Below are 21,222 nucleotides of genomic sequence, written 5' to 3' on the forward strand. Positions count from 1 at the left end.
AGGCTTGATGTTGTTGTTGTTGTTGTTGTTGTTGTTCAATGTCGATTTAGTGATGGATCATGTATAGCTTCAGCATCTTTGCTGTTAGGTTCATGTATTTATTGGTCTATGGTGATAATGTGGCTGGATGCACATTCGGCCCAAATAGTTGAGACATTTTTATTGTCAGTTCAGGTAGCTGACTTTGTTTGGACTTGTGCTTATCTGATGTTTGAAATTATCCCCACCAGCCACCTTAATGCCTTGTCCATTATCCTATTCATATGAACTATCTATTGATTTTGAACGGTGATCTGTCCTTGGGACTTCTGAGATTTTTGTATATGAATAGAAAATTTAGACATTTTGCATTTTCTTCTGGTTTTCGTGTGTTCGCTGGATGTTGACTTCTGAGTATGGTGCAAGGGTGGCTATCAAATTGCAGGGAAAGTCATCTTGGCATGAGACTTGTGTTTCCTATATTTGATAATCTCTCGCCTTATTCTCTTTACTAATTCCAGAGTGGCTATCAGCATAATGTTAGTGATTTTTGCAAAAATGAATGATTTTAGTCAAATCAATTAAAGTTAGGTTTTTTCTACTATGTAAATCTTACTTGACTAGCTATTTTTGTAGTTTCAATTGCTTGCTAAATTTATTTGATTCGAGTGATTATTCGAATATCATTCCGCACGAATTGTCATATTTTTGGTTTACATAAAAAGAGGACAAATTTTTGTTTTAATAGGTGATGTTTTAAAATGAAAATTTATAATCAAAATTCTTCTTTTATGTAAGAACTCTATATTTTTTGTTTAAATGAATTGTCTTGATTTTCTGAATAGTTCTTAAATGCGTAAAAAATTAGGCCAAAATATAATTATAAGGTGAAAATATCTCTATCCATATAAAAGGATAAGAGGTACATCCCAATATTTGTGTGCACAAGCAAATACAAAGTTATTGAGTACATAACCAAGTGGTATTGCCCATTACCTCCAAGTGAAGATCTAGGGTTGGACTACTTAAATTTTCCATAAGATCAAACCAAGTATCACGCCCTACTTAATATAATGCTGGGAACAAGAAAAATTTTGTACAAAACTGGAGTAGTTTGTACATATCTAACAACAAAAGCACCGTCCATAGGAAGAAACAAAATACATTTATAAATAATACCACTTGGGCTGGTCAAATTCCCAGGAATGATTATAATGCAAGAGAATTTCCTCTAATATTTTATATTTTCCATATGCTAGGTCTAGGAAGATGTTGCCAGTATGCCACTAAACAAGATAAGCTCTTCAATATAGAATTTTAAGTGTCATTTCTTTGTTCAAGGTGACGAACATCAAGATAAATGTATCTTAAAGGAACAAGATAAATGGCATATTGCATTCTTAAAACAAAAATGTATCAAAAAAATAATAAAGAACCAAACAAGCAGCTTTAGGATTAGCATAAAGTTGGGAAACAAGGAAAGAAGCAAAAGAATAGTAATCAGTAGTTTTCATAAAAAATTAAAACAAAGGATCAAGATTTATAAAAAAAAAGGAAAGAATAAAAAGACATAAAAAGGTACAGTAGTTCCAATACATTCGATTCCATAAATTCCAAGAGATAAGTGCATTATAGACAATTATGTCAAATTCATGTGCATAAAGTGCATAAGCTAGAAGGAAAACTGAACTCGAACTACTAGCTGTCATTCTAAGTACTAGTTTGCCATTTTTCGGATATGATTGACAGAACAAAATTTTGGCGCATAGGAAAACTGGACTTGAAAAAATTTGAGGTTTTACAAGAAAATACTTTTATGTAGGTTTAGATCTAAATCTTATGTTCATATCATAGCACAATTTGAGGAAATCATTAAATTATGATATGCAAACACATGTCTCTTCAAGTTTTTAGATAGCAAATGGGACATTGCACCCACAAGATTAAACCTATGCAGTTTTAGAAAGGTTTGGATCTGCATTTGTAATGGCTCTGTTAATGTGTGAACTTTTTCTGGACTGACAAAATGATGAAATCACAACAAATTTACAAAGATCAAGAAATTTACAGTAACTAAATTTCCTGGAAGATTCAGAAAAACTGGTTAGCTCAAAATTTGCTATGAAGATAAGTAGATTAGTCATGTCTAATTTTCCACCTTCATGGCTATGTGAATACAGATTTGAAGTCCTAATTTGATAGCCAAATTGGATCATTGACAATAGATAAAAAAAATCCTGTTTAAAACGTCTTGAATGATTGGCATAGATATATGTGTATGCATGGATGCACAAACATGATTTTGATAGATCATAGTGCGCACACAAACCATTTAGAGAGAGATGATGAGAGTACTAACCTGCAGATCCTTCAAAGTATCCGTCAGGTCCCTCAACGAACAACATTCTCTTTTGTACATCCTCTTTATTAACACCACCAAATAATAGATATGGCTCAGCAGCCTTCGACTGAAGACAACAAAATTTTATCATCGCATCCTTGTCTACTTTGATCACCCACTTTACACCTAAAGAAATTATTTTATAGTATACGATCTTATTAATAACAAGTAAAGAATAAGATTATAAATAATTAAATTTCATGATAATCTTTCACAAAATTTTTAGTTCTCCCCTTATGAAAATCAGTAACTTCAAAATTTTTCTTATTATGATTAAACTTAAATGCACAAAATAATTAGTAGGAAAACATCTTGAAACATTTATGCAATTCGTAGCCCCAAGCTGAGAAATTAGGGGAATTAAATAAATAACTATTTTCTTAGTTAGAATACAAAGAAATGAATTTTCTGATCCAAAATTACAGATTATAATGTCAAACTATTACACAATGAAAAAATCAAAATTAAAAAGAGAGATTTGTACACATCACCAAAAATTTTCTCATTTACAAAATTAACACAAAGATTTTTAAAATAAATGACTAAACCCATGAATTTGTGCAGGTTGTGACCAAACTATTGGAAATTTAATAAAAATAAAAAAAATGTGATGGGGACATCAGAGCATGTAAAGTATATCAGAGGCATGGCCGTCGATCTATGCCTACGGTCGAGTCAATGTATTTTTGAGTCATTTCATGTAATTGTTTTCTTTTATTATTATGTTATTCGTCTTTTATTATGTTGTAGTTGTTTTCTGTTTTTAACCCTTGCTTAAGGGAGGTCGTTTGTAAGCCCTGAGGGCATTGTCGTCTTTCTTATTTTAAGTCCTTTGTATGAGGCTATTTATAGCCCCTATGTTTCTCTTTGAAAGTTAATGAATGATTGAATGAAAAGAATTTTCCCACTACTTGAGTTCTATGTGAGATCTTGAGCGCGTTCGAAGAGATCCCTAGGAGAGGAAATTCGTATAACCCACCAACCTTGGAGATGGCCGGGTTCGTAGTTCGTTCTTTTATTTTTTATCTGTTTCTTCTCACCACACAAGCCACCAACCACATTGATCCCAATCTCCCCATCGGCTTAGTTCCCAACCCCTCCCATCCGATCCCTCCCTCACCCTTGCCCCGCCCCATCCACGACCACACCATAACCACCGGCCCACTTTGGGCTTCTCCCTCTTTTCCCCTTGCTTCCTAATTTCGATTGCCATAATTAGGATTAATTTTGAATTCAAATCCAAGTGATTTGAAATTCAAAATCCTTCTTAAGATACGAAATTTATTTTAGGAAAGTTTTAAATCTCATCCTCGCTTTTTTGCTGAAAATAATATTCTTATTGATAAAAATAGAGAGCGAGTTGATGAAAACCAATGTTTAAAATTGCGTATTTGGGTATTGAGGCGCTTTTCATTCGTGAGGCGAGGCGTAAGCCTCAAAATCAAAAGATTGCGTAAACATAAAATGATAAATTTTTTGGCGAGGCGGGCCTCAAGGCGGGCCTCAACCAAGTTGAGGCACAAGCCTCATAAAAAAAACTCGAGGCGTAAGCATCGAGGCGTTTTTTACTGGAATTGCGCAAAGGCGGGCCTCAAGGGGAGCCTCATATTGCGCAATTTTAAACCATGATGAAAACTTAAATTATGGAGGTTAAACTTAGAGTCTAAATATTTTTTTTTGAGTAGATCTAAAACTGAATACATTGAGTACAATTTAAGTAGTAATAAATATAAAGGAAGGATTGTGCAATGGGTGATTAAGTCATTAAAAAGTGTACACATTACAGATATCTCTGGCCTATTGTTCAAAGGAATGGTGAAATAGATGAGGATATCATTAGTAGAATTCAAGTTGGATGGTTGAAATGGAGGAATGCATCGGGCCTATTGTGTGATAGTAAAATATTCCTCAAACTTAAGGAAAAAAATTATAAGATGGTGGTGAGACCTGCAATGTTTTATGATACAGAATATTGGCCCTTAAAAGAGAATCATAAAATTAAATTAAGTATTGTAGAGATGATGATGCTCAGATGGATAAGTAGCATTACACTTAGATATAGAAAGTGAAATGAGTATATAAATGGAAAGGTTGGAGTAGCTCCAATAACATATATGATAAGAGACAGTCACCTTAGATGGCATGGCCACATAAAAGTCAGCCTATCAATGATCATGTTAGGAGAACAGATGTATTAGATCTAGTTTATATTAAGAAATGTAGAGATCGAACTAAAAAGACAGTTATAAAGTATTAAAATTACCTTTTTTATTAGATTCAAATGAGATTTTGATACTTCATGAGACAAAATGGAGAAAAAGGATTCAAAAAGTCAACCCTATGTAGTGGGATAAAGGATGCTTGTTTTTATTGTTGTATGTCATTAAAAAAAAAAAAATCAAACCCCACCTTAAAAACAAAGCCTAATATTTTAGATTGCATGACACTATTTTCCCATTATGTAAACCATCCAAAACTAACTAATGTTAGGTCTATAGAATCTTTATGATAAAAGGAGTAACTTAGTAGGTAACCCTTTAGGAGGGTGGTGGAAAGGTATACAAGTAGAGGTAAAATGGGAATTAAGGATTTTGATAGATTTGATGCTAAACTTTAAGCTATCAAAGGTTAAAATTTTATTTTAAAGCAAAAGGATGAGAAACTCCAGATCAAATGTTTATATGTTAAGCAATCAATAGTGGTTTTTTGATGGGTTTTGGATACTAGTTAAGGACTTGTGAAATTTTTAATGCCTTTGTATTAATTAGGGTATTTTAGAGTTATTGGGAAGTCAAATCATAAGAATGTTATGAGTAATGTAAGGGAATTTGCAATAGTATTTTAAAAATGTTGGATATGTTTGAGGGTTGAGAGAAGCTAGTATGTAAGTTATGTAGGAGAGATAAGAATTTTTTTAGGAAAGAGAGGAATATGAGTAGAAAAAGATAATAAAGGACTCACAAAAACCCTAAGGGGATTACCTACCAAACTTCATCAAAGAGCAGAGCAGCCAACAAACCTTCCAATATGAAATTTGCACAAGTAAAACTAATATATTCCATTAATCAAAAAGTACAAAGCACTGCCCTTTTTATAAGCATTTTCTAATAAATCATTCCTATTTATAATTTATTCCATGAATTCAAAACTGCTGGCTAAAGGACTCCATTTCCAATATAGTTGTTTTCTTTGTGATGGACTTGTTTTAAGAAATAGCCATTTATTCCTTGAATGTCCCTATCTATGTGATTTTCTAGAAACCTTCTATGCTATTAAGTTTTTTTTTTTAGGCTTCTTTGACGCAAGCTCTGCAACACAGTTGGTCTTGTCATACCAACCATGTGATCAAATATTTACCTACTGATTGTCAGTTTTATCATATCTAATATTTGGGATGAGATAAATAGTATACATCGTAATAATTTGATTTCCTGTGTAAATCAAATCAATATGAAGGTTGTTAAGTGGAGAGCTACTTTCTAGGTTAAACGAGGTGGAAGTCATATTTGATAGCAGGACAAAATTTAAATCATGAGTTCTTGTTACCCTAGTCTTTAGTGCTTTCGACTTTATTGTTTCGCCGGTTGTTTGTGCTATGGAGAAATTCTCTTTCCTTCGATTTTGGCAGTTTTTTATTATTTCCTTTCTAATTCAATTCTGCTTTCTGCTCCGGACGGAGCTTCTTTTGAGAATGGCAGCAAATCCACTACAACTGTTAAAAAAATTATGTTAACCCCCTAGAACCGTAGAAGGGCAATACCTTTGTGGCACAGATGGCAAACGCCGTCGTAGATGACTACTCGACGCTGAAGGAAGTAGGGTTCTGGAACCGCCTTACGTGAAGCAACAGGAGGATAGTCGAAAGCGGCCGATGCCAAACCCGGAGCAGAAACCCTCCTCAACTCCGGCACGGAGACCAATGAGTAGAAAATTTTAGGAAGAACCCTGCGCAGCATCTTCCACCGACCATCGATGCTCAGTTATGACAATTGCAAGGAACGATTTTAGTTCGCATGTACCAGCAAAAAGCGTCCATTTAAGTTATTCTGGTAAACAAAAAAAAAAACAATTTTTTTTTTTTTTTTTTTTGAGAAAAACAGTAACTGCATTAATGAAAAAAATAGGAAAGAAAAAACAATTACAAAGTAGATTCCTCCATTATTTTAACAAATGAAGGATGAACCTTATCCAAGCATAAGTCTTCCCAAGTAAAGTTACCAACAATAACATAGCTAGTACATAAATCCGCTAGCTTATTACTCTCCCTCTTAACAAAATTGAAAATAACATTATTAAACTCATTAAAAAAATCCAAATCTTCCATACCTTTGAGTCCTTGATTCCTTTTCTGGTGTATAGCTTTAATGACATTAGAATTGTCACTTTCTATGATAGCTCATTTATATTTAAACATCCAATCCTTGATCACCTCTTTCAAAGATTTGATAGCAAGAAGTTCCAATTGATTTATGTCCTATTGAGTAAAGGATTTGCCAAAAGCCAATAAGAATCTTCCTTTACAATCTCTAACCACACCACCAACGCCTGCTTTATATGAGGAACAAAGGGCAGCATCTATATTGATTTTTAACCAACCGGGTGGAGGGGGATGCCAAGTATTAGACAACCAATAAGACTGGTTAACATCCCCATTTTTCGGACATAAGTTAAAAAATCTTTTTAGAAAAAGCTGACAAGCTGATAGCATTAGCAGCAATGAAATTTGCACTTTCATCAATTCCATCATGCAACATTTTGTTCCTAGCTTTCCAAGAGAGGTACACAATATTATAATAAAGGTTAATAAACATATCATTAACCTTTAATGTTGTATCTAGCCAATTGCAACAATCTTCAAAACCTCCAAACATTGAAATCTGAAATCCCCAAACATTCAATAAAGAAATGACTTTTCTTATTTTCAAGCATTTAACCAGAATGTGTTCGGTATCTTCAATTCCCGAAGCACATCTGGGACATGTTTTATCTTCTTGTAATATTCTATGAGTAAGGAACTCATAAGAAGGCAAAGCATTCTTGAATATTCTATAACAGAAAATTTGTACCTTCGGAATAACCTTCGCCTTCTTTATCCATACAGTCCACCTGAGGGTCCCTTGATGCTTAAACAAGGATTCGTTGATCATTCCTTTGATAGTTTTTCCATAATTCTTATATATAAGCTCCCTCTCATCAATAATTTGTTCTCCGTTTATTTTAACTTGTAGAATCAGATTAATCAAATCAGTTCCAAAGCACTGCTTCAGATCATCTACCTTCCATCTTCCATCTTCAATAAATTTGCTTAATTTAAAATCTTCATCAGCTTGTGGAACAACAAATGTTGGCCATTTGTCAATTCTCCTATCCAGAATCCAAATGTCTTTGAATACTTGAACAGCTGATCCATCAGCTAATCTCCATTTTAACAATGGATTAAGAACTCTTCCACCATCCCAAATAACTTTCCAAGAAGAAGAGGAATTCTTTTAGATATCTTCATACCCAGGCCTCATACCATATTTTGGAGACAAAATTTTCTGTAGCAGAGAATTGTTGTTAGAGAGATACCTCCAGGTAATTCTAGCTCTAAGAGAGCTGACTCTAGCAGTAGAAGAGAACAAGCCACCTCCACCAATGTTTTTGGGTTTGCATAAATCTTCCCAGCTGATATAGTGCATTCCCAACTTTCCTCCGGATTTATTCCAAATAAATCCCCTACAAGGTTTTGCAATTTCTTTCAAAATTCTGATCGGAACCAAAGAGTGGGTGCTGTAGAAATTAGGAAGAGCAAGTATAACTGATTTGATTAGAGTAAGTTTTCCAGCCAAGGATAAATCCTTACTCCCCTAGATATTCAGCCTTTTAAGGGTCTTCTCAATGATAAAGTAATAATCATTTGCAACTAATCTTCTCAAGGCCATTTTTAAACCCAAATAAAAAAATTCCTTAACTGTTTTAAAACCCACAATTCTTGAGATACTCTTCTTCCTTCTTCTATTAACATTCTTTCCAAAAATCATTACATATTTTTCTGTGTTAATGGATTGGCCAGTCCAATTGCAGTATTTGGAAAGAATGATTTTGACTTCACATGCAGCTCTTTTGGATGCTTCAGAGAAAATGAGGATGTCGTTTGCATAAAGTAAATGGGATATACGAATACCATTTGTACTTGGAATAATACCAACAGAAGACTATGCAAAGGCATTTGATAAGATCTGTGAACAGAGGATGAACAACAACGGTGACAATGGGCATCCTTGACGAAAACCTCTCTCAGCTTTTATCCAATCAGTAAAATTCCCATTTATGATGAATGAAAATCTTGGATTTAAAACACATTCCAATATCAGCTTATAGAACTTGGGCGGGAATTCAAAATAATCCAAAATTTTCATAAAAATGACCGAACTTATTGAGTCATAAGCTTGCTCCATATCTATTTTGTAAGATACCATCCCTTTGGCAGCCTTCAAAAATCTGAGTTTGTGAAATAACTCTTGTGCTATCATTAAATGATCGGAAATGGACCTTCCTTTAATAAAGGCAGCTTGCTCATCCGAAATTAGAGGAGGAATTACTTTATCAATCTGTTCAAAATAACTTTGGCAGCCACCTTGTAAACCGAATTACACAAGCTAATGGGTCTAAGTTGGACGGTAGCATGGGATTAGAAATTTTTGGAATAAGAACTATCAATGTATCCTTCCAATCCTTGTCCATTTCCCCATGATACAGAAAATGGTTTATAGCTTTAATAAAATCTTCTTGAATGATTTCCCAGTAGCTTTTGATATAAGAATAAGTAATTCCATCGCACCCAGGTGCGATATTTCCTCCCAGATGATGAATTACATTTACAATTTCTTCAGTTGTAAAGTCTTTGGAAAGCAAATCTTTGTCTTCATTTTTTAACACTGTCCCAGGATCCGGCCAGCCTTCAGTATCACTATTCCTCTATTTCCATTTAGATTTAAAAAAAAGCCATATTGTCTTTTCTATCTGATTTGAGTCTTCCACCACCATGCTTATTTCATCTTTAATTTTGATAATTCAGTTTGAACTCCTTCTAGCATTTGCAAATGAATGATAGAACCTTGTATTGCCATCTATCATATAGCCATTTGGTTTTGTCTCGTTGTTTCCACCAACCATTTAGTCGAGCTAATGTGACATTTAATTCATTAGTTTTGGCTTTTAACAACCAGCATTCCTCCTCTGTCAGCCAACCTTTATCAGATTCAGAAATCTGAATATTAAGAATGTCTTCCAAAAGATAATCTTTAAGCAAATTGAGATTCTTCAATTTAGCTTTACTCCAATAAAAAAGTGATTTTAATGATCTTCTGAATTTGGAATTCAGAATTTGAGAGGGATTGCCTGAATATTTTTTGCTCCATTCCTTTTTAATCACATTCATTGAGGCCAGGAATGAAGCCCAAATATCTTCAAATTTCAAACTTCTTTTAAGAGGCATGACATTGTAATTAATATGAAGAAGAATAGGACTATGATCTGAAGAGATTCTAGAAAGATGTCTCAAAACCAAGTTAGTAGAAAAATTCATATCCATAGAGTTAAGGAAGCACATATCAAGCCTTTCCAAGATCCGAGCTCCTCCAATTTTGTTGTTGCACCATGTGAACCGAGGCCCAATTAAATCGACCTCATGATAATCATTATTAGTAATGAAAGCCTCCATTTCTTTCAGACCTTGAGTGAAATGAAAAATTCTCCCACCTCTCTTGTCTTCCATGGAAGTGAGATAATTGAAATCTCATCCTATCACCATTGGACAATCTTCCAAAGAGTACATCTCCAATAATTCCCAAAGTTCCCTTCTTTTAATCAAGTCCTTGCTTCCATAAACTAAAGCAACTCTCCATTTATCTTTGCCATATATTGATAGATATCCTATGATACATTAAGAAGTCGAACCAAGCAAAGAAAAATCAGCCAAGTTTAAATTCCACAAGGCTATGATACCTCCTGAGAGCCCAGCCGAGGGTACCAAAACATACTTCCAACCATCACCCAGTAACTTTTTAGATTCTTCAATATTGAAAGAGGAAATTTTAGTTTCTAATAAGCCCAAAAATACTACATTATACATATTAACAAACTCCTTGATGTATAGAGAAACTCCTTTTTTCCTAGCTCCTCTACTATTCCAAAAAGCTAACAAATTCATGGTTGAAGACTTATGTGGGATGTCCCCACATTGCCTTTCGCATCTAGCTCTGATCTTCTACTTCTTGTGCTGTTGTTGATAGGCCAAAGGTCTTTTAATTGCTTAGATTTCTTCTTCTTCACCAAACTGGAATCTTCTCCAATGTTAATCTGCAAAAAAACATCCTCCTCCCTCATAATTTATGTTGTTTCATCCAGATTAACCTTCTTTGTTGGAGAGCTGATAATATCATCTTTAATAATTTCCCCATCTTCAATTAATTCATTAGGAACATTGAATTTGTTCTTAGTATTTAGAAAAGAAACTTTTTCTTTTAAATTTGCTGATTTGGGAGCTTCAACCAGAGGAATGATATCAGAGTTATCACCGTTTATCATATTGTCATGATATATTGTTGAGTCCATTTTCAGATTTTCCTTCAAAGTTTCTTCATTAACAACATTTGATTTTGTTTATGACTTCCTCCATACATTTTTAACCAAAGGCTTTTGAATTTCTTTCTTGAAAAGACTAACATTTTTCTTCCTTCCATGGTTTACAACCATCCACGGTCTGTATTCAGAAATTTCAATTGTCTCCTCCATCTGCTTTGTGAAGTAAAACTTTTGCTGCAACTGATACATCCACATCCACATTCTTCTCTTGATTCTCTGAAGTAGCTTTCCCTTATTTGCAAACTTCCTGACCATGTCCTATTAATCCACATTTAAAATAAAAGTTCGGAATTCGTTCATATTCAATTTTCTGGAAGAATTTACCAGAAATTCCTTCCACCCAAACCCCGACTGGAAGCTTCATATCAAGTCTGATTCGGACACATACCCTTCCAAATTCTCTTCTCCCCCATTGAGACATATTTCCATCTAACAGAATTGGTTTTCCAACCATAGAAGCAATTCTTCATATATTTATGTTATCCCAATTGTGCAAGGAAAGATTTGGAAGTCTTATCCAAATAGGTGAAGTTAGACCTTTTAAGGATGTCAGAGATAAGTTTTTGGACCACTTGTCCATCCCAATTATTTTTCCATTAATAAACCACGGTCCATTAGTAAGGACTGATTCCACATTTTGAGGTTGTTGAAAAGAACAGAGTATCCATCCCATGCTGAGAATGGTAAGGTTAAACTTACCATATTGTGCCCATTCTTCTAAGCTTCGAACTGATAGTTGATAATGGAGCTTCTCCTCCAAATATTTTAATTACCAAAGAGTTATTGAGTCTCCTTGTATTCTCCATTTCATTTTCTTCATGTAGCTTCACTGTAATTCCATCTTCTACTATGAATTCTCCTAAATCCAGTTCTGAAACCGAAATGTGTTCTCTCTTCCTCCAAACATTAGAATGATTAGCATCCGTGGAACGCTCTGGAATCAGATCTGTTTCCATAACACCGTTAAAAATAGCTAACTCTACCTCCCTTACTTTAAGGAGATCACCCCGCTTCTCAGATTCATGAGTATTTTCTTCATCATTTGAACCATCTTCCTGAATCCCCGTTATTTCTTCAATTGGATTTGAAACTTCTTTATTGATCTGTACTTCATTATTAGATTATTTCTTAACACAATTCCCAACTGAAGGAATGATCTTCTGGATAGGCAACATATTTGAAGGAGAAGCTTCAAAATTCTCATTGATCAAAGAATCTGATCCAAATTGGTTTTTCTTGGTTTCTCTTTCATACAAACTAACTTTCCTTTCCCCAAAACTTCTGGTTCCTGCTTAGCAACATACCCGCCTTCATTAAGGACCAAGGTCATACCTCTAGCTTTAGAACTGTTCACCTACTTCAGATTGTTCTTTCCATCACCAAAAGCTGGTGGAGAAGAAGAAAAACTTTTGATCGCCGTTGAAGGATGATTTGAATTTGTCCGACGATCAAATTGAAGGTTTTCGGCTAGGGGATTCCGACGAGAATCCGCTGCCATCCTGTTTCTGCCAAACCCGCGAAGAACAAAATTCAAAAAATCCCGTTCCTCCAACTTCGTTTCCTCAGACTCTCTCTCTCTCTACTTTCTCTCTCTACTTTCACCAATTACAGGTTTTCGAAATTTTTACATCAGAAAATAAAATGAGGGATTTCTACAAACAAATAGGAAAATGAGTTTGTGAATAGTGTGACATCAATATTGATGTCGCAATGTTCACAACCAAGATAAAACATTATGTTTCATTTGTGGTTCGGGTGGACACTCATTCGAGCTGTAAACAGGTGAATAATATTCGGTTATAGATGTCATAACTCCTCCACAATCTGAGAAAATATTTTGAGCGAACCAAATGTAGTTTTGCGTCCGAACTTCAATGAATTCATGACACGTGGATTGAACACATAGATATTCATTTGTTTTTTTTTTGTCTTGTCGGTTTGACCTGGACCAGCATGATAATTTAAATAATTTCTCCAAACCTTAAATTTGTGATAGATCAAAAGACTTAGAAATGGATTACTTTCATCTATGCGTTCAATTTTGTTCTCGGCATTCTCTGTTCTCTTTGCATCTTCAGCATTCGAGAAAGACCACTCACTGTTCAAGCATTCAGGTGCTAATGGCTTCACCTTCCAAGGGTACTCTGTCATTCTCGTTTAGCTCATCTTTATAGAGAATCTTTTTTTTTTTTTTTTTTTTTGCATTTTGGGTTTTTAGAGTTTAATGTACTTCCATGTCGTAATAACTACATTTGAACTACGTAATAACTACGTCTGACTTGCATAATAACTGCGTATGTGTTGTGTAGCTGCCTATGAACTGCATATGAGCTATTTAAGAACTGGCTATGACTATGCATTTCGCATTGACATATGTTAGTAATGTATTCTTTGATTAATTTTCCTGTAAAATAGCATTTTCAAAATTATAAAATAATAATTCTAGCAAAATAAAGGAATTTTTTTTTATAATAAAGCTTGTATTAATAAAGTTTCAAGAAAATTTTCACTTGATATGTAGTGAATACGAAATGAGCATATATGTGAAAAGGTTGGAGTAGCTCCAGTAGAAGATAAGATTAGAGAGAGTCGCCTTAGATGGTTTGGTCACATAAAAAGGCGGCCTTCCGACGACCCAGTTAGGAGAGTAGAGGTATTAGATTTGACTTGTGTTAAGAAAGGTAGGGGTAGACCTAAAAAGACTTGGTTAGAAAATATTAGGAATGACCTTTCTTTATTAGATTTAAACGAGAATTTGGCTTTTAATAGGACACAATGGAGAAAAAGGATTCATGTAGCCGACCCCACGTAGTGGGATAAAGGCTTGATGTTGTTGTTGTTGTATGTAGTGAATACGGAGGTTATTCCATGATGCTTCAGAGTAAAGTTATCCCAATAGTTGGTCTAAAATATAAGATAAGTACTCATGAAATACAATGAAACTAAGTAGTGAATACACAATACATATTTTGGAAATACGCAGCAGCTACTACGCAGTTAATATGCAACTATTACACAACAAATATGTAGTTATTGCACAACAAATACACATAAAAAGTGCAACATATACACAACAGAACAAGTTAAACAATAACAGAAATTCATGTAGTTGGTTCATATTTAGCAAGGTTGTGAATCTTTTTCTTGTTACCTTTGAAATGAGTTGGTCTTGTCTTGAGAAAATTTGCTTCTGCTCCAAGAAAAAAAGATTTAATGATGAAGCAAAAGAATACATTATAGTATGACATGGGGAGTCAACAATTCACTAGTATAAAAGAGATTTTCAGATGCTGTGTTCACGAATGGTTTGAAGATGGGGACCGTATACTTTGAAATTTGTATGCTGAAGTTATGAGGGTCAAGCTCTATAAGATGAGAGATTTTCTAAATAGTATTAGATGGAAATATCTTGGAATGTGGTTCTTTGAAGTTGATTAACATCTGGTAAGTTCCTATTTTTGCAGATGTGATATAATCAAATCGACGTAAAAAATAAGATGATAATTCAGATATTGATAACTTGTCTGAAGTTGATAATGTTTTTTCTAGGGGGAACCCATAAAGGGGCCTACACGTTAATTAAGAAAAAATTACAAAGTCCTTAAAGGGACATCAAGCTCGCTAATGCTCATAAGAGCTATAAAATTAAAGCAAAAAAATTCTAAGAGCTCGAGTTCCCTGCTAGGCCAAAATACAATCACACCTAGATAGATTGTATGGTGCACAAGAAAGGGCACCCAGATTGAAGAAAGATAATAAAAACCAGCATTGATATCCAGCTTCCTATCCAAAAAGTCACCATAACGAACACCAGCACTAATAAAGTTCTGCAAAAAAGGTGAAGGCCATAAAAGAAAAAAGCACAAAAAATAGTAAGCTCTAACAGGGAGATTGTTCCAACATATATGCATAATACAGATAAAAAGGTTCCAACAAAAAACAATAACAAGAAACCAAACATTATCAGTTGAACAAATCGAGTAACCAATATCAGCCCTATGATTCAAAATAACAGGGTCAATAGAAATGTAAGAAGTTTTACCACACTTATTCACCTCCAAGATATAAATAGCCAAACCATCAATTAATAAAGAGAACCGAGCACCTTTAATCCCAAAAAAGCTGCTAGAAGTCCCTAAGAAATCGGGGTAGGAATCACCTAGAAAGGAAACCAATCACCTAAAAGAAGTAAAGAAACATAAGAAATAGAGACATAACTCCAGCTGGCAGCATAGGATACAGGCCACCCAAATAGAGCCCAACAGATTCATGAACCAACACCATCTCACCATAACTAGAATAACCAGCCAGACATCTATGGTAAACCACCATACAATGAACATAGCACCAAAACAAATAAGTAAGGGACTACAAATAAAAGAGCCACAATGCCTAGTGATAGCACCGATTTAATGACACCTGGAAACACCCAGAAACCAAGCCTCAGAAACACTCAAAATAAATAATCACCAACATAAAAATAAAGGGCCATAAGAGAGCAAAAATGATAAAACATAGTTGCACCCAAAAAGAAATAAATAAGCAAAAGGAGAAAATTTCTAAGAGAGAAACTCTAATAACCAAGCAGAAGGCAACAAAACCAACCAAAATGCTCCAGGTAACCACCATCCACACACAAAACTTACCTAGAAAATAGCTAAAAAAGGTCACCAAGAAGCAACACATAAACCACTCACAACAAACCTCCAACAGAAGATAGAAGGTCCCACATGCATCCTGAAAACACGACCTTCCAATAACTTAAAGGACAAAACGAGCAGAAAAAAGAACAACAATACCAATTCTTCCAACCAGCCTGAAAAAAAAACAACCCAAGGCTATAAGGGTCCAAAAAACTATAAGTCACAACACCATAAGAAGCAGCAAAGCTATAGCCTAGGCAATAGAAGAACAACAGAAAAAGAAAATGGCACATGAAGAGAACCCAGGAGAAAACCTGAGAGCAATCCTTAAGAGGCAAAGAAAATAAGATAAGAAACTCCAGCCAATAGCACAAATTAGCTTCTAACATAATGCTTACCAATTTTATCTAATCTTAAAAGACCCTGCAAAGGAGCAGAGAGGTTAGTAGTAGTAAAATTAGACATACCATACATGCCATTCCCCTAATTAGCAAGACAATTAACACACGTATTACCATCCTTATGAACAAGAGAGAAAGAAAAATTCATAAAAATCAACATATTCTTAATATCCCTCATAAGATAAAAAAGAGAAGAATTGCACATCGAGTCCTCAAAAGAATTTAAGAATTGAAAATAATACTTAGAATCAACTTCAATACTAATATTAGTTAAATCAAGAGAGATGGAAAGCCTTAAACCATAGAGAATAGCCAAAGTGATAGCTTTGTTAACATCATAATTCTATAAAGGACCAGCAAAAGCCATAATGAAGCTGCCATAAAAGTCGTTAATAACCCCACCACAACTGAAAGAAGGCCCAAAGCTAGCACCATCCACATTCAATTTATAGGAATTAAAAGGAGGTTTGGTCCAGTAAAAAAAACCTAGGGTCTTTAGGAAGATGATCAACCTTGAGCTTAATCCTATTGCGAATCTGGATTCAAGAATCATAATTTTGAAGATAACAAACATTTCTGACACTTCTATTTTTCTATGACTGCCTTGCCTACTAATATTTTAGGTCCATAAAGTCAATTGCAAATCAAGCTAGCTCAAGATTAGGTGGATTAGGACCGAGTCAGACTATAAACTATCATTAAGTATTTTTTAACATTTTTTTGAGTCAATTGTAACAACGTAGGTCCTGATGCTAAGTAACCTTGCACACATACACTCAGGGAAAAATTCTATCTATTTTTAGAGTTTTCTATTTTTGATTACATCATACAAGATGATCCCAAATCATCTTGGATGATCCATTAAAAATATAAACCCTAATTAGGGCATCTCGGTTAAGGCAACCGTAATTAAGCAAATCATCCTATACGATAATAACATCATCCTAGACAATATTAGCATCATCCAGGATGATGTTAGCATCATCCAGGAGGATATTAATATTGTTCGAGATGATATTAGGATTGTCTGGGATGATAGGCTGTATTCAAAAAGAATCAGCCGCCAGATCCTTTTAGGCATATTTTATTTTTAGATGATGTCCTGATTGATGTAGTGTAATTATACCTAAATTACTATGGTAATTAGAAAAAGCAATTAAGATTTAATTGCATGATCATATCATCCTGGATGATCAATTAAGCAAACCTTAATTTCTTCCTAAACGACTAGAGCGATGTTCTAAAAGATGTGTATTATTTTGCACTAATCGTCCGCGACAATCCAAAATTATTCTGGACTATCCCAAATCATCCTGGATGATCCCAAATCATCCTGGATGATCCCAAATCTTCTTGGATGATCAGTTATTTTTCTATCGTCCATACATGCAATCAGGGCGATATTTTGGATGATATTTGATATTTTGAATTAATCATCCAGGCCGATCGTGAAATCATCCTGGATAATCAGTTTAGTTTTTCATCGTCCAGACATGTATTTGGGGTGATATTCTAAATGATACTCAATAATTTGAACTAATCATATAGGATGATTCATTGATCATCCTAGATGATATTATTGGATTGTTGTAATTAAGAGCAAATTTGAAGCTCTTCTATATAAGACCTCTTGTTTACCCAAGATTATATCTTTTGCTGTTGTCCTGACCTGAGAGAGCCAAGAGGAGAGGGAGAGAAAGGGAGAGAGAAAGGATCTTATAAGGGGGAGTTTGTAAGGGTTTCACAAAGGTTGATCCATGCAAGGATCTACATCATCTTCTCTATTCATCATCCCTAGTTCCTTGGAGGTTTTAGAGAGGTATACTTCAGCAATTTATTGAAGTTTTCTCCTTCTTTAGGAGGAAGTGAAGGAGTCGAGTTCTCTGCCTGCTTTAGGAGGAAGCAAAAAGAGTCGGGTTCTCTACCTCATCAGAGTCAGTAGAAAGGAGGTTTGTACATGCTTCTCCTCCTTGCTATGGGAGCGAAAGGAGAGTTATTGAGTTTAGTACAATACTCAGAGGAGAGGCTCCAGGGAGTGGTTCGTAGGTTAAGTTGACCGAACCACTATAAAATTCTATGTGTTCTTTCTTACTATATTCTCGAATTTAATTTATGTACTTTATTCTTATGGCGAACGATTATTTGGTTTGTGATTTTAAATTATTTCAAAAAAATATTTATCTTTGGATTAAGAAATTTTTAAAACACCAATTCACCGCCCCTCTTGGTTAGCCTCAGGCTAGTTCATAAGGGCTTAGCATCCCTAATAAACTTTCAAATCCCTACCACAAAAGCAGTAAAATGATAGTTCTTAAAATTCTTGATAGAGAGTAATTTAATAGAGAAAAGAGCAACAATCTTGTCTTTCACTTTTTGAATAATCCTATAAGATTCATACCAATACCATCAAAGATAGAATTATTCCTATCCAATGATAAATATTATAAAATGAGAGAAGGAATAACATTTTTGATATGGCCTTTGGACTTGATGAACCAACATTTAAGCATAGCATTGATAAATATTTTAGCATTAAAGCAATTCAATTAAAAAATGTCATTGAAATAAATCCAAGTTTTAACAGCTAAGGGACTCGGAAGAAAAATATGATGAATATTTTCAACATGAAGACACCATTGGCATCTGGACGGTAAAATAAAGTCTCTTTTAATTAAGTTATCATCAGTAGGAATGAACTTATGTAAGATTCTCCAAACAAAGATATCAATCGTGGAAGTAATACATTTATGCCAAAAGAAAATAAAAAATATTAGAGACCTCATTCTTAGATCTAAAGGCATGATAAGCATCCTTTAATCTAAAACAATCATCTTTGGACAAGACACATAAAAGAAAGTCATCATAGTCAGTATTAAGGGGGAGGTTTAAAATTTGTTGAATAATAGAATCAAGAATAACATTAGCAAGCTTGTAATAATCCCAATAGTTATAAAAAAAAAATAATTTACCTTAATCACCATATTAGAAGATCAGCTCGTAAGGGAGTCAATAGATTGGCCCCCCAACTAATGATCTCACCAAAAGAAAATGTCACCACCACCAAGCCCCCAAAAGATAAAGGGCTTAACAACCCATTTAATTTTGCACAATCTCTATGACACCTTAGAATCACCTTGGTTAAAACAACAAGTATTCGAATGCTTACCCACATAATACTTAGCGAATATAAACTTAGCCCAAAAACTCTCTTCTAAAGTTGATAATATTATTCTTTACCATCTAAGAAAATTAGGTCATCATGTGTTTACTATTGACCTCTATAAGAAACTTATGAATAACTTATTTGTTGATTATAAGAGAAACGACTTCTTAACTTAGGATGATTAAAAAATCTCTAATATGAGTATAAATTTTTCTTGACATGTTGTCCTACTCAAACATGAATTCAAAATTGATTGTGTATGTTGCTTAGTAAGAAGTAAGAATTTGAGTTTGAGTTTGAGTTCTTCTATAAATGTTGTAGTTTGAGTTCTACTTTAAATGTTTGAGTTTGAGTTTTTGTTTAAACAAAGTGAAGATGCGGTAAATATGTAGCAAACACAAAGTAAATATGATTGTGTATATTATAGGTACTAATTTTGACTTATTGCATTTATAATCCTCATCCAATTTATTATAACAGCAAGTCATCATCACTCTCTCTATACCTAAAAAATAATTAGTTATAGAACTTGTGGGCTTCAAAATGCCATGACATATATTATTATTGTTGAGATAGTTACTACTTAGTTCTTGCATATTTGATATTCTTGCAACTTCTATGTTTTTGATGATTCCAAGTATTATTGCTTTGATTATTATTTCTCCTAATATATTTTGGAAGAATTGTTTTGCTCTTGTGTGTACTAACATTTTAGGGAAATCATACTCCGGATTATTGAATACTTCAAATCAAGATCAGTTTAGAATTTATTATAATTGAAGTCTATATTGTTCATTTTATTGAGTCTGAGAGAGTGTGAATGTAATTTAGTAACTGAGCACACACACACACACCGAGGGAGAGTTTAAGATTCACTTTTTTAAAATTGATAGTACTATATGATATCCATTCATACGAGATGATCTGATCAGTTTTTTTCCCGACGAGCAGTCAAACAAATAGAAATGAAAATTTTTCTCTAAGTATGGATCATACTGTATGAACCTAGTTTGTACATGCCTTTCAGTGTACGAAATAGATGGGTCCTTATTCGCTCAAAAATAACTTTTTGTAAGTATGGATCATATGGGGTGATCACAGTTCATACATGCTTTCATGAGTATAAAATTGATGGGTCCGTTCTCGCTCAAAAATATTTTTTCTAAGTATGGATCGTACTGTACCAACCAAGTTCATACATGCCTTCCATAATAAAAAATTGTGAGGTACAATTTCGTCCTGACGTTTCCTTTAGAAAAAAATTTGAATTTTTTTTATAATTGATTATACCAGATGATGACGTCATCGTATGTATGCCTTACAGAGTATAAAATTATGGGTCCTTTTTCAAACAAACAATTTGAAAATTCTCCAACTGTTCATCCTAGACGAACATAGTTCATACCGGATGATGATTGGGTACAAAATGATTTCATATCGATTCATAATAGGTTCGTATGCAATAGTATTTAAACTATTTATACGTATGAAATCTGTGTTGAGTCTAGTAATTAGGTTGTTAAGCCTAAGTTAATGTCCCAAAGGCTACCAAGAGGGGGGGTGAATTGGTAGTTTAAAAATTTTAAGCCCTCTTTTAAAATTATGTTGAATTGAAATAAAAATTGTTTCTTTTAAGTTTTGTAGAAAAAGTTTTTCAACCACAGAGTTTTTAAGACTAAGAATTAAAATGCGGAAACATAAAGACAGTAAAGTAAATGACACCAGATTTATAGTGGTTCGGTCTAAAACCAGACCTACATCCACTCCCTAGAGGCACCCTTTGAGTATTGCACTAATACCAATAGTGACTCTCCTTTTGCACCCACAGCAAGGCGTAGAAGCCTTTACAACACACTCTTTTCACCACTACCCGGTGTGGTAGAGAACCGTCGTCCTTTTACACAATCCCCAGTGTTGGCAGAGAACCGTCCGTCCTTTCACACAATCCCCAGTGTTGGCAGAGAACCGTTGTCCTTTTACACTCTTCTAGTGTGGGCAGAGAACCCT

At 34.1% G+C, this 21,222-nt stretch overlaps 1 protein-coding gene across 1 annotated transcript; it reads right to left on the bottom strand.

The window, feature by feature from the left end:
* Positions 1-2,316: 2,316 nt before the first annotated feature.
* On the bottom strand, positions 2,317-6,402 carry LOC110098564 (DCC family protein At1g52590, chloroplastic-like). The gene is made up of 2 exons (XM_020825424.2): positions 6,141-6,402; positions 2,317-2,506 (listed from the first exon to the last, which is right to left on the bottom strand). The coding sequence occupies exons 1-2, from the start codon at positions 6,334-6,336 to the stop codon at positions 2,334-2,336; spliced, it is 369 nt and encodes a 122-aa protein (XP_020681083.1). The 5' UTR covers positions 6,337-6,402; the 3' UTR covers positions 2,317-2,333.
* Between the last annotated feature and the right edge of the window lie 14,820 nt (positions 6,403-21,222).

The sequence above is a fragment of the Dendrobium catenatum genome, unplaced genomic scaffold, assembly GCF_001605985.2.
Source record: "Dendrobium catenatum unplaced genomic scaffold, ASM160598v2 fragScaff_scaffold_1704, whole genome shotgun sequence".
NCBI lineage: Eukaryota > Viridiplantae > Streptophyta > Magnoliopsida > Asparagales > Orchidaceae > Dendrobium > Dendrobium catenatum.

What these genes read in the sequence shown, in the direction of transcription:
- LOC110098564 (XM_020825424.2), bottom strand. Translation starts at nt 6,336, where the DNA reads ATGCTGCGCAGGGTTCTTCCTAAAATTTTCTACTCATTGGTCTCCGTG. An exon ending in TTGCCATCTGTGCCACAAAG is followed by an intron (nt 2,507 to 6,140) that starts GTATTGCCCTTC and finishes TAATTTCTTTAG; the next exon opens with GTGTAAAGTGGGTGATCAAA.